Source organism: Meleagris gallopavo, chromosome 2, assembly GCF_000146605.3.
Source record: "Meleagris gallopavo isolate NT-WF06-2002-E0010 breed Aviagen turkey brand Nicholas breeding stock chromosome 2, Turkey_5.1, whole genome shotgun sequence".
In the NCBI taxonomy this organism is placed as follows: Eukaryota; Metazoa; Chordata; class Aves; order Galliformes; family Phasianidae; genus Meleagris; species Meleagris gallopavo.
This window is the reverse complement of record NC_015012.2, coordinates 18,408,116-18,422,474: the sequence shown is the minus strand read 5'-3', so window position 1 is coordinate 18,422,474 and position 14,359 is coordinate 18,408,116. Positions and strand designations below refer to the sequence as shown.

The 14,359-nt window shown below is 43.9% G+C and overlaps 1 protein-coding gene across 1 annotated transcript in view; it reads left to right on the top strand.

Moving 5' to 3' along the window:
* Window positions 1-6: 6 nt before the first annotated feature.
* Window positions 7-14,359, top strand: part of TGFB2 (transforming growth factor beta 2) — a 60,967-nt gene continuing 46,614 nt past the window's right edge. The window contains exon 1 of the mRNA XM_010706695.3: window positions 7-575. Coding sequence (XP_010704997.1) covers window positions 233-575 — 343 coding nt within the window. The 5' untranslated portion in view covers window positions 7-232. The remainder of the gene's footprint in view (window positions 576-14,359) is intronic.

The following is a 14,359-nucleotide window of genomic DNA, read 5'->3' as shown; positions in this document are numbered from 1 at the left end:
TTTTGTATCACTATTGGTATTTTTTCCACTGGCGACTCCCGTGCGTTTGTGGATTGCAAGCCGTCCTTGCAGTCCGGTTGTTCACTGCATTTTGTCTGCAGATCCTCCCTTTGTTTGCACACATCCCCCTGTTATTTTTTAATATTAAGCCCCCCATCCCCCCACCCCCATCGTTGTCGTTCGTGGTTAAAGTCACTCTTTTTTCGGGGGGCGCTGTATTTAAGCACTTAAGATGCACTGCTATCTCCTGAGCGTGTTCCTCACCCTGGATCTAGCCGCCGTGGCTCTCAGCCTGTCTACCTGCAGCACCCTCGACATGGATCAGTTCATGCGCAAGAGGATCGAGGCGATCCGGGGGCAGATCCTGAGCAAGCTGAAGCTCACCAGCCCCCCGGATGAGTACCCCGAGCCCGAGGAGGTGCCCCCGGAGGTCATCTCCATCTACAACAGCACCAGGGACCTGCTGCAGGAGAAAGCCAACCACAGAGCCGCCACTTGCGAGAGGGAGCGGAGCGACGAGGAGTACTATGCCAAAGAAGTTTACAAAATAGACATGCAGCCTTTTTACCCCGAAAGTAAGTGCTCTGCGGACGTGATTTCGCTTGGCGGTGCCCACCAGCCCCATACATCACAACCCCTCCCTCTTTGCTCCTTTTGCTCTCAGCATCCCTCTGGTTGCTTATAGGGCTTCCTTTAGATGGGGGGAATGAATATGTTGAATGGGGGGGACTCGGTTGCCCCCCAGCTTCGGATCCCTGCTGGGATGTGGTCCCCAGGGGTGCCCGCGCAGCCGCCCCGCTGCCCCGGGTGCAGCCTCTGAGAGGAGCCAACATCTTTCCGCTGCCGTTGTTTCCCTTGGAGTGTCTGAGTCGGGCAAGTTTCCATCTCTCTAGAACTGAAAAGAAAAGGAGGTCTTAAAAGAAAAAGAAAAAGAAAAAATACAACAAACCCCACAACAAAACCCGCAGCATTCCCTCCTGGGTTCCCTTTGCCCCTCCAGCTCTCTGTCCCATGGGTTGGTGCTGAGAGAGCTCTGGCTTCCCCCTCTGTTCCTCCCCGCCCGCTCGGTGCATGGGCGCTTTCATTTCAGGTAGAGGAAAAGTTTTCCCTTCTGGGTAGCCGGGCTGCTTGGAACCTGTCTCAGCCCGTCTGCCTTCTTGCTGCTGTTAACCACTCTCTGGTGATCCGTGCCACGTTTTGTGCAGTGAAAGGGTACAAACGCACTGTGCTGACTGGATCCACTGAGCGCGACTAAGAATCGCAAACCTTTTTGTTTGGGTTGTGAAGTTTAAGCGAAAAGGGAGAAAAAAAGAAGAAAAAAGAAAGGGAAAAACACCGCACTCCCTTAAAAGAATCTCGATCATCATCGTGCCGAGGAAAGTGAAATACCAGAAGCAGAAAGTAACTCCTCCGCTCGCGTACCCAGAGCCGCATCCCCACTATTTCGCCTCGCTCCCTTCCCTCTGTCTCCCCTCCCACCACTGGACGCCCCATCTCCTCACCAGCTGGGTCGGCAAAGCACATCCCTCCGGCTCACACAGATAATGCAGCCATCTTGGTAACTTTATCCTAGAGTTTCTAATTGCGTTTTCTCTTATTTATTTTTAGTCGAGCGAGTTGTAGCTTTGAGGCTTGCTCTGTCTTGCATGTGATCGTCTCAGGATGGCAGCCAAGGCATCCGAGCCCCGCGCTGGGTGCAGCTGCCTCCCTTTGTTGTTAAATGACAGCATCAGGTACGGGACACCCTGGCAGTCAGAGACGTTTTAGTATTGTAATTATGGCACCATCCCTAATAGCCATGATAAATACACTCCACCCTTGTTACACAGAGGAAAGAAATACTTCTTTTATTTTTTAAAGAAAGAAATATACATTTGGAGCCTCTTGGCTATGAGCAAAGAGGTTCAGTGTAATCTGCAGCAATAGAACTAGGTCATTGTTCAGATCAGTGAGGTTTTGCTGGGTTTTGTTGAAAGCCAGCACTTCCGTTTTGGGACCTCCTGGGTCGTGTCCTGAGTGGAGCGATGGGCACCTATGGGCAGGGCTAGAATGGCTGAGAGCCAAACGAGGGACGGTGTCTGGAGGTGAAATGCCTCAGTCCTTACCATGTTCCATATGTCCCTTGCTGTGGGGAGACTCCCAAAGACCAATGATCCAGAAAGTGCAGTTACCTGCGCTGTGCCTCTTGGGTGGTGTGGCAAAAGAAGATCTAATTATAAAGCCTTGTCAGAGGCCAGGTTTGCACTGAAGGATCAATCCGGGCTTTGGACAAATAGAGGAGATTGCAGGTACCTACCAACAGAGTGCATCACAAGTTTGGGATCAGAGGGCCCCACGGCAGCAGATCCCGTCCTGCTGTGCGCGCTGCCGCGAACATCCCAGTAAGTAGGTTAACTGCTTTTCCACTGCTCTCGAGTTATACCAAATGGAGCAAACCTTTCCAAAAAAGACAGCAGGGACGAAGTCGCCCCACCATATTTTAAAGGAAGAACTCGAAAGTGCAGATCCAAGGTGTCTCGGAGCAGATTTCTTTAACTCTGTGTTTTCTCCACGCCTGGGAGAGGCAGGAGGGAAAAGGAGGGTCGCATGCTGCCGGGAGGGAGGCATGGGAAAGATCAGCGGTTCAGTCCCTGCCGCGAGCCGTGAGCACTCGGCAACCGCCTGCGACCCAAGTATTACAAATATGCTCTAATTATACTCGTAGTCGGCCATATATCACTGCAGATCGCTGATAGGTCTTTGTGGGGCATTTTATAAAGTTCAGACTAAATATTTTTAGCAATGAGGAGATTTAAAAGGAAAACTATAAGAGATATTGTATATACCCTAAGGCATATTTTGTCTTAAATATTATCCTTGGCCAACTGTACTGTATAAATACAGTAAATATGAATAGAACTGGCGAGGTGCCAATCTCCTGGGATGAATTTTAGTCAAGAAGGTATTTATGGGATATAAATAATACTGTGTCAACATTTAAAGAAGGGATCTGATTAGTTTTGAATTTATTCATATTAATCTTTTCACATGCTGTTAGTTTAAGGCTCAAAGTAAAGTTATGCTAAGGTTTACCGATAGTTTGCACTGAGGAAGTAAGGGGGCATCTGGCATCTGACTTGACAGTCCACTTGAGGTTAAAGACACATCCAGTGTGGAAATAGATGTGGAAATTCAGCGAGCTGGGGACTGCTGGACCCAAAACCAACAGATGTGAAAAGCAGCGGCGGAAAAAATACTACAAAGAGGTTTTGAAAAACCCGAAGGCTTTTGTTTGTGAAGCATGCCTGCGTGTGTTGTGCTTGCGGCAGCGTGGGTTAGCTGCTGGGAGCTTAACTCCCTCCCAAGTGCAGTTGGCAGCCAGAGATCGAGTCATGTTAGAGGTTTGTTGTTTATCAGTTCCTCGTGAATGATCCAGGCCATTGACTCAACCTAGTTATTATTGATCTGAGGCTGAGTGATAATCATCACTGCACTGATAATAAACAGAAATTGAACGCCAGCACAGCAAGTTATAATGCTAATGCACAGCTGGGGTACTCAAACAAAATAGGCATCATCTGCATGCAAGGGATGGGCCTGATTCTGCTATCTTTATTCATAGCAGTGCTTATTGCAGACAGTGAGCTGATCAGTACTCATAGCTGAAGGCTTTACAAGGCAGATTATGGGTTCTTCTGCATGCTGGGAGATGGCTCAGTAGCCCAAGAAATCACAGTCCTTCTGGGCCTGGTTCTGATGTCGTGGATTTTGGGGTGCCTTTCCACATTCTTGCCTGAGCTTGGTGGTGGGCTTGGCAGTTGGACTCAGCAGGGACCCACAAGGATCATCAGCTTGGGATAGTCTATGATTCTGTAATTTTTGGGAGCTCTGTGCCACAAATATCGCTATACACAGTCTGTCATTCTGCTGAGCCATTTGCTTAATGAAAGCCAACATTATGAACTGCCTGTGCACAATGCCATGCTTCTATTTTGTCAACAAGGACTCGATTTACCAGCAATTACACCTATGTGGGCTCCTTTTCTTCAGGGCACCAGGGCTGCGCTCCAGCCTCCTGGCACTGCCAGCATCAGCACCACGATGTGACTGGCCCCAGCCGTGCAGCTCACATGTATACACATTTATCACAACAGAGATGTTGTTTTGGGATTTCCAATGTTGTTAAGGATATGAAAGCAGCCCTGAAAGGGACACTTTAGATTAAAACCTTCTAGCTGTGCTGATGTTACAAAAGGGCTCTGCAGCAGCACTTTGGGGTACTGCCTCCTGTTCGCCACAGAGAGGACCTGAAGCAATGGGAAGGCTTTCCCCAGGAGGGACGTGGGAGGAACAGCTCCTTGCTTATGAACGGCACTTATTACAGGCCTCCTATGTGGGGATGTTAAAAACAGGAAATTGCAGATGGCTTTAAAAAGAGGTTGGGTTATTTTCTGGACAGTAGTCATCTACATGTTACAAGGGATAATAAAATAACGTGCTCTGGGGCGCTGACCGGGTGAAATCAGAGCAGCTCTCTTCTTTAACTCCTGCTCATGTTGAGCAGCTGTGGGGTGCAGTGCATATGGTCTGCTGCCTCCTGAACCATCCATTACTGCTGGGAGGTCATAGTCTAGTGTGGTGAATCCTCCTTCACCATGGTTCTCCCAGAGGAGCCTACAGAAAAGCAAAAACCCATGTCCCAACTTGGGTTCCTACCACTGCAAGACAGAAGCATAGGGCTATCTTCTGAAGCCGGTGTCACGGCCCTCTTTGGGTCTGTTTTAAAGAGATGCTTCCACTCTGCCATTTGTTGAGTGAGCATCACAGCCCCTGCTACACCCAGCCCATCGGGGGTGTGAGAGTTTTGTCAGAGACCATGTCCTAGTCTTCTGCTAGTCCTAGTCCTCTAGTACTGAAGGAGGACCATGTCTGGAGATCTGCTGGGCCTTCCTGAGGCTAGAGCTGATCCTGCTGCCTTGTTTGCAGGGCTGGGAGGGAGCAGGTGGTTGTGCAGAGACAAGAGACCATCCTAATCTTCATCAGCTGTTGCTTTTGGCTTAATTTGACCTCAGTGCACTGCTTCAGTTCAGTGGTGGTCTTTAATGTGATTGCATTATTTTGAAGTTGCTACTTTCAGAGTATTTCTGAGATTTTGAGGTTCCTGCTTTTGCTCAGTAATTACTGAGCAAGAAGATGAATGAGAGCTCCGGGCTGTTGACTTCAGTGAGTTTCTTCAGCAAGGTACTGAAACACATGTGTATATGGACTCATTAGCACTAAGATTATATGTGTGCCCAAATAGCTTCCTGAATTGGGGCCTGGTTCATGGGATGTTTGCAGGGATAAGGAAAGCCAGACAGCTCAAATCCCTCTTGCTTCTTTTAAATCTGTCATTTGGGCAGAAGAGAACGTGGCGCAAGGTTGTGCCTGTTGTGAAACCACTTGCTGCACGTTTTTGATCAGGGTCAGGCAGTTTTAAGCCTGAGAATGATATGTCCCCCAGGTATTGCTTATTGTAGTGCTATGCTGGGGATGTTTCATTTTGTTTGTTTAGATTAACATTATTGTTTGGGTTCTTTGTTCAGTGGACTTTCCCATCCCACCTTCCACACCAGGCTGTTTTTGTTTTCAGTCCGTTCTCTCTGCTTAGCTGCAGCATTACTATTGGTGGACCGCCTGCAGGGTCCATCCACAGCAATTTGGTTCTTAAAGCACCTCTCCTATGCATGTCCTCGCTGGCCTTGCAGATTTGTCTGGGAAAACAGGATGAGGAATTGAAGAAATTTCACATAAAATGTTGCATTTTACCTCCTTCCAGTGTAACTAGTTGTTTTTATTCTCTACCAACCAAACAAACCCCCCCTGAAGTAGCTCTTACCCTGCAGTGTATGTTCCGCAGCACCCACCTTTGGTTTAGAGGGGATGTGAGAGTTTGCAGCCATCCCTGCAGCAGATTTGTGGCAGAGAGCATGGGGAAGACGTCATTCAGGTTTTCATTTGGAAGATGAGAGATTTGCTGTGTTTTTTTTTTTCCATGTGTGATACTCGTTGATGTATTTAGGATCTTCCCAATACAATTGAGCTATTTCCACTGAAATCTTAGGGCAGAAGCCTCTTTTAGTTTTTAGACAAGATCTTGCATGATGAGATGCTGGTAAGTGGGTGAGATTCTGACGTATTACTGCAATGGAAACAGCTTATGAATAATAGCCTGACTTCAGGTTATTATAAATAACCATACAGGTTACTTGAAATGATAAGTTGACCTTATAGCTGACCCTGTTTTGAGCTGGAGATTGGACTAGATGTCCTTTACAACTTGAATTAACCTGTGATCCTCATAACAGTAATTTTAAATGCAAGAAAAACAGTGTATGATGTTTCAAATTCCATAGGGTGGTCTAGAATCAACTACCACCAAGTTTCTAAAGATGAGCTTTGTTATGTGGATTTTGCGTTTGTTCCTCTGCATCACAACTTCCTTGCACCAAAAAGTTTACAGAATCACAGAATCACAGAATTGTAGGGGTTGGAAGGGACCTCTAGAGAATCATCGAGACCAACCCCCCTGCCAAAGCAGGTTCCCTACACCAGGTCGCACAGGTAGGCGTCCAGGCGAGACTTGAATATCTCCAGAGAAGGAGACTCCACAACCTCCCTGGGCAGCCTGTTCCAGTGCTCCGTCACCCTCACCGTGAAGAAGTTCTTACGCACATTCGTGCGAAACTTCCTATGCTGCAGCTTATGAAGTTCCTGTTCTTCTACCTTCTCCCCCCATTTTTCTTTTGTTTCTCTTGTGTGAATGTTTCTTTTCAAATAAGCCTCATAGGTTGCATGTAAACAGAGTATTGTATTACATTTCAGACAGAGCTGTGGCATCCTTTAGGCAAACTGAGGGGCAGAAAGGGAAATGTTGTGATACTGACCCTTTGCTTTGTTTGTTTGGCTCCTTCCCACCATATCTAACCCACACTGCACTGACAAATACCGCATCTGTCTTGACAGGCGCTTTCACAAATAGCCATTCATTCATAACTTGGAGCTGCTGCAAGGCTCCGTAGTGGTTGCTTAATCTGACAGTTGTGTATTTGAACGGAGACTTTAAAGAAAAGGCTTTGCAAAATGACTGTCCGTTCAGTCTGACTTTGGGAAAACCAGGAGGGAGGTCCTGCGTGAAAGAGGATACTGTGCTTAAGTATGTGTGTGTGCGTGTGCATGCGTGCACACACGCGCATGCATATATTTCAGAGTTTTGAAACATCTGGTGTTGCCAAAGTCCAAATTGGAATGTTCTGGGAAGGATAATTTAATTTTTAGCTTCTGGATTCATTTCAGTGATGGTAATTTCAACACTTCCTGGGGAGAGTATATCAGTGGTTATGTGCATCAAATGCAGCAGTAAATCTGTCATTCTTTCCATTTCAGTTTTTCGGTCTTACAACTTCGTTATTTTTCCCTGTTTGGCTGGTGTTAGTATCCAGTGTTTTGCCTGGCTTCATCTCTTTTAAACCCCTGCCTTGAATTTTAAAAGGCGAGCTAAGCTTGGTGAAGTTCCTTCTCTTGTTTTTGTTTATGTATAGCATTTGTGATTCAGCAGTGAGCTCAGCGGATGGTAACTTATCTTTATCATAGTGATGATTGAAAGATAACAATCAGAACATGTTGGTTTTCATTCCCTGAGGGGGAAAAAAAATAAATGAAAATTCAGCAACCCCGTGAGTGGACATTGTACTAAGGAGAGTGAAGAACTAGCAGCCCTGACTCTTTGGAAGTGTCACAGAGTACCTAACAATCCTGTACTTGAAGAGGGCTTCTGGGCAGTAATAATTAATAAAGCTGAGCCTGCCTTCGTGCATACAGATGATCTCTAGTACCTCAGGCTGATCAAAGAGTAGGCCTTGCTCATAAGGGTGAGCCATGTCTGATGGAATGTATAAATTGACTTTCCAGGGTGAGCAGTAATGAAGCACTTTGAACTGCCCAGATAAGTTTTAGGAAAGGACAACCCAAGCAGAACTTTTCATGTCCCAAGTCACATATAAACATGGTGCAAATCTTTGGATGCAGTGGTGGGTTAAAATAATGTCAGAAGAGGCTGTCAGGGAAGGTGTGATCAGAGTCCAATGCTCACCATAGCCTCTGGTAGGCTGCTGCTTCTTCTTCCACCGTTACTTGCTTCCAGGGCTGGGACAGGTTGGGAAAGCTGCTGCCCTGGGAACACAACAGCGGAGAAGCAGCTTTTCCCTCTGCTTTGAACTTGTAGTAGTCACACTTCCAGGGTTTGATGCGGGAATCAGTCCAGCTGACTGGGTAGTATCACTCCATGAATACCTTGTAAGTAAAATTTATGGAGACTGGGGTCAGATCCACTGACATGTATGACACCAGTGGTTTATTTATTTATCTGTGCACCTATGGGCAGTGCTTCTGTAGGGGATATTTGCCCTTTGGGAAGGATAGACAGTATATTGTGTTCTCCAACATGATAGAACATTTTAGTCTGCCTAGAGATGTGCTGGATCTATACAAATCCTTGATTTTCTCATTCTTGCCCAATCTATAAGAGATCCAGCCCAGTTTTCTTGGCTGTTATAGCTGGCTCTGGGCTTCCCTGGCAGAGCAAGGGCTATATATATCTTGTGCCAATCACTGCTCTGTATCAATTTTTTTCTCTGATGCACACTTTGGAAGTGAAGTAGCCACATTTCAGCACTGAGGTATGCTGAAAGATGCCTGTACGTTTCATTTGTGGTGCTTGTTGCATGTTTACCTAGTGCATAATGGCAGGCTATTGCAGCAGACAGTACATACATCTTTAGGTTTGCAAGCAAGGAACAAGTTCCAGCTTTCTTGAAAATAAATTTGCTGCTCTGATCTGATGGAGTGATAGGAACTGAGAGGCTCCCTGCCAGGGTATACAGTTTGGAAAGGAAGGGAGCTAAGTAAGCATCTTTGTCCCACTTAGGATGGACTTGAGCAGATTGGTGGGGGTGTCTCCCTCTCCTAATTTGGATTCTTTTTCCTGGTTTATCTTTGTCCTCGATGCTAGGAGCCATGTATTTGGAAACTTCACATCCCTCTTGCTAATCAGGGAAGAAAGGAACCCCAAAAGCATCTAGAAAAAGAGATCTTTATAAAGGTGGCCAGAGGCTGAGTTACAACACTATCATGTGTCTGAAGGAACTTGCCTCCTTCCAAGTTGGAGTCCTATTATTTACCCACTTTACTGGGAGACTTAATTTTCTCTGGCTGGAAGTGTATTTGTTGAGGTAGAGTTTGGAAAGAAATCTGCCTAATGCACGCCTGCCACAAGGCCAGCTATACATGTGATACAGCCAAACCTTTCCATTCTTCTGCCTTTTGAGAGTATGTTCCCCAGATTAAGGGCTATGGTCCAAAGCCTGCTGAAAACACTGGAAGTCTTTCCATTGACTGCAAAAGCCTTTGGATCAAACATTAAGTACTGTTCCTTTGTTTCAGAGAACAGCCACATCTTCAAAATATATTGGGACGTGTTACTCTAATGTGGTACTTTCCCTTTTATTGAGTTGCCGCCAGAGATGTTCTTCTGTGTAAAGCTCTGCAAAAAAAAGTCACTATAAAAGCAAACACCATAGTAGCTTATTGATAGAAGCATTTGATGGCAGATGTCGTCTGGGAACAGCATATGGCAGCAACATGGCAAGAATTGCAGAAAAGGAGGCATGAGTTCATGTTGTGTACTTTTTAGGTATTCCACACTTCCCCCTATCTAAAATAAATGGCCATGTGACTGCATAGGTCTTGGCAAATAAACATGCCATAATATATCTCTATCATCTTCCCCACAGTGAGTTTTTGTCTTAAAGTTCATCACTCTGCATCCACAGGCTTCTTACAAACAAGGATAAAATCAGACGTTGGCACTCAGAATCTCAAGGCTGTGAATAAAAATGTCAAATCCCTGAGCAGTGGACTGTGAATAAAGGTCAGGCCTAAGCCAATGAGGTGTTTTAATGTTATCAATAAAATCCTGAAAGTCAGTTCTGAATGGAGCCAGAGCCATGAAAACAACTTCTAAAAGTCAATTTACTGCATGATAAATGCTAAGTTTACAGGCTGGAAAGCCAGGTAGTGCAGGAACGAGATCTGTGCTGATAGCATGAAAGTGCACGTGGTTTTCTGTAAGCTCCTCTGAGTAGATATGTCACAAAGTGCCTTCCGAAATAATGAGTTAACTTCTGAGGTACATTTTTTTTCTTCTTTTTTTCCGTGGATGAAAGGTTGGAACAATTTAATTTTGAGTTGGTAAAGCCACTCCAGATTTTTTCCTTGCGTTGTTGAAGTTGGAATCTGTGCAGTGATTGTTTAGGCAAGCAGAACCGTCATTGTGGCTGGGGTTTTAAGAAGCACCTAAAGGAGTTAGGAATTTTGCTCCTGCTTGTTACTTTCAGGATCCCAGCCTTTTACTCACATAAAGCCTGAGTCAGGTAAATCTGCTTTGCTGATTAAAAATGTCCTGGATTCTATTTTATATCATGTTTTTGTTAACAACAACGTATTTTTCAAAGCTGGGAAGACTTATCAGCCTCTACAGGTCTCAAAAAGTGAAAAAGAGGCAAGAGAGAAAAATTTTATTTTATCTGAGAAAATCATCTCTGTTATGGCACTTCCTTTGTCATATTGAACAGAATTGAATGCCGAGTAATTTTTAAGCGCGATATGAAACCAAATGTCTTGATTCTTATTTAATCTAAGGCAATATTACAGTGTCACAGGGTGTGAAGTGCCTTAATGTAATGACAACCAGAGCTGCAAGCAGGTTTCTGAGCGAACCTTGATGTTACCTCTCAGCTGAAGTAGATATTCATTTCAGCAGGTAGGCTGTCAGTCGTTGCCAATGACCAATACTGCGCTGTGCTTTTGGAAGGCTCAAGCTTGTGATGCTCTAGGTCTTGAGTCATTGTAGAGTGGGCATTGACTGGAAGCCATCATTATGATCTTCTGATCTCCCTACGTGCATTTTCCAGGCCATAGAATTTCCCTGAATTCATTTGATAAATTGTTCCAGCAACTAATTATATACGTTTGAAACAAGCTTCTTGTTGATTTAAGTTTGTTGAGCATCAAGTTCTAACCTTTGACCCAATGTAAACCTTCAATCCCTGTTTGGAAGACGATTGTCAAATTTGTGTCCATCACGTGGGCATCTGTAGGAGAAAGAAGTTTGGCAGATGGGTGATGATCCCGTTTCAGGGACCATGAAATGGGGCTGCCAGGAGCTCAGTGCAAGCTGCTTTACCCAGCTTTGTGTGAGTTTCAGACCCATAGACTTTGACTGGGCCAGTTTTTAAGATTAATGTACTGTTCTCCCCAAGGCACGTCCTAGTGCTTTTGTAGCTGTTTTTGCAACTCCCATCTGAAAGCCCGCTGCTTTATTTACACGCTGGTGGGACTGTGGAAAACAGCAGTTCAAAGCAGTTCTACAGACTGTGCTGTTATCAGACACGTGCATATTACAGTCTCTCTGCTCTTATTCATGATTCTACAGTTTATACAGCTAATTTCAGCAGAAACTTTGCTAGGAGCTCTACTAGGAGAGGTAAAATTCATATTTGACTAATTACCAACCAGGGCGTTCCCCTCCCCAGGTCTTTTTCAGAGGTGTTGAATCTCAGGATGGAATCCCCTACTCTGTAAGTATGATCTCAATCCTGTCTTCCCAGGGTTATGTTTTTATATCAGTCCTGCTGACATTTGTATTTTGGTGTCTGTGTGTACCAAGCAATCTAGATCACTTGTATCTGTGGTGTGACATCCTCAGTATTTGTCACATCTCTATAATTATTTCATCTGCAGTTGGTTAATAGTGACTTAGTTTCCTTCCAGGTCACTGATAAAAATATTACATAACAGAGTACTGTAAAGTGAGCCTTATGGGACCTTGTTAGAAGCCTGTCTTTCAAAAGTGATTTCCTGTCTACCATTATATTTTGAGTCTACGTAAAAAAGCAAGGCTTTGGTTCCTTTACTGTGTGACCATGTTGATGTCCTGCTGTTCCTGATTCTTAATGAAATCATTACATAACACCAGCTTAAATGTCTTACAGCTACACAAGTATATAATATTTAAACAGTTGTTTTATCAACAGGAGTACTGGCCCTGCTCACTAAGATCCTGGATCAATGGGGTCTGTTTTCATGTTGTTTATACTCCTTTAATTCCACTGAGTTGATTCTCATTCCTGCATTTTGCATCTTTAGTCTGGGATCAATATAAGGCTGACTGTATATGTGAGATAGCATGGGTTACTCTGTCTAGACAATATATATTAGCTAGCAAATGTGTTCCTTAATTATAATCCTGAAGATACTGTCCAGTGTTTGGGATCTGCTGAAAGCCAATGGCACTGAATTAGATAGCTCCTGGCACAGCTCTTTACATAGTCTTGGTACAAGTTACCTGGTCTAGCTTGTTTCACAATGTCTGATTGCATTAACTGTTGTTTTGGGACTTTTTGAATTGCTGCTGGAACAGAAAAAGCAGGGCTACCTGGCTTTTTTATTTACAGAAATGTATTTCTTATTTCTGTTCTGTTAAAGTTAGGAGGTTTTTGTCTTGTATTGGATGAGTACCACATTATTAAATGTTATCTTTGAGTTTCTTGGCCATTAAGCTCTTATGTCTGCTTGATTTTCTTATTTGCTATCTGCAGTTCTTATTTTCTGGTGCTGTTATTTTCTGTTCTCATCAGCTATGACTTTTACTTGTAATATATTGTTGTTTTTTTAATTTTATTTTCTTACAGTTGCAGTCAGGGTCTGTCATAGACAGTTTTCTGTCTTGAGAGGTCTTATTTGTTAACGATGGGACTATATTACTTCTGCCTGCACAGGATACTAAATATTTGTTCATAATCCTTTTCACTTTTCTCTGTAAATACTTTTTGCAATTGTTGCATCTCATCACTGTATTGTATCAATCTTTGTATGACTGCCTCCTTCATAATAGTAAACCTGAATACATGAAAGTAGTGACTTCATGATTTTGCACAGAAGAAACCATGATTAGGTTCACCTAAGCTGTGAATCTTTCGAGTCATATCTGGGTAACCAAAGGATCTCAAAGTAAACTGGCACTTAATCGGTGTCCTTGAAGGTGCTTAGTTTGCTGAAGCGTGGTTATGTTGCGATGTTAGGCATTTTGGGGGCCAGGCTTCCTGAGCAGTGCTCAAGGAAGGCCAAATACTTAAAATAAGAAGTATTTAGAAACCAGCTGATCAGATAATAGTATTTCATCAAGAAAGAGATAGAAAAGCCCAACCTAACGAAGTTGATTCCCTCGTGCTTCTGGGAGAGGTGTAGCTCCTAACTCTGGAATGGGGAGTAGGTGGAGATAATGTATGCAGTGTTCAGTCAGCAGCTCTCAAAGGATGGTTGTGAGGTTGCAAGAAGCAGTGTGGAAAATAAATGATGTTTTGGTCTTTCTTTTCCACATTCAGTAACGCAAGGTAGTGACTCTGTGTTGCAAAGAAGTAAGTGGAGAGCTATTCAGTCATCTGAGCCCTTAGTCTATAAAGAATGTGTTAAACATGCTGTAGATGGCAGGATGGATCATAATTCATCCTAGTTTTTAGGAATTAGTAAAAAGACATTGAAACTAGGAATGGTTGTACTTAGATAGTAGAGTTGTTGCTCTCTTTAAGTCTTTCCTCTTAAAGCTAAACTGGAGTCAATTTTATCTTCAGGGATTAGTCTGATTTGGACAAGTTACTCTGTAAAATAGAATAATCAGCTTTTCAAAATTAATCTTCTGTTTGACAGCCAGGATTCTATACCTCGATTTGGAGCCAGTTATACATGATGTTCTTTAGATATGCTCCTTCAAGCTGTGTGATACTGTTTGTTCTGCAGTTCCCAAGCCCTCTGTGTTGAGCTCCATAGTAGTCTCAGGCCTCAGCAAGCAGCTGTGCAATCCATGAAGCATTTTAGGGATCTGCCTAGGCTGGGTGGAAAGCAGAGGAAGGAGATGAAAGCTAAGCAGGCAGGTGTGTGCTTCCTGTGCCCTGGCAGCTTGGGGCAGTAAGTAAGAGGGAGAGCTCTCCCAAGCAGAGGATCACCTTCTTTCTGCTTTTCCATTCCTGATTTACACTGGATCAGAGTGTAAATAATTTTAATTGCAATTACTACTCTGAAACAGGAAATTTTGCATGATTTTAATGTGGTTAAAAACGTTTACTTCCCTCTGTCTCTAACATTCATCTGTTACCCACTGTCTTTGTCTTAATCGTTTAAAGATGCTTTGAGTCTGTGAATCTTGACTTCTCCACAATGCACAAAAAAAGTCACTTTCGTTTGCTTTTCCTTTCCATTACACTTCTTGTATAATTTTTTTTTTTTT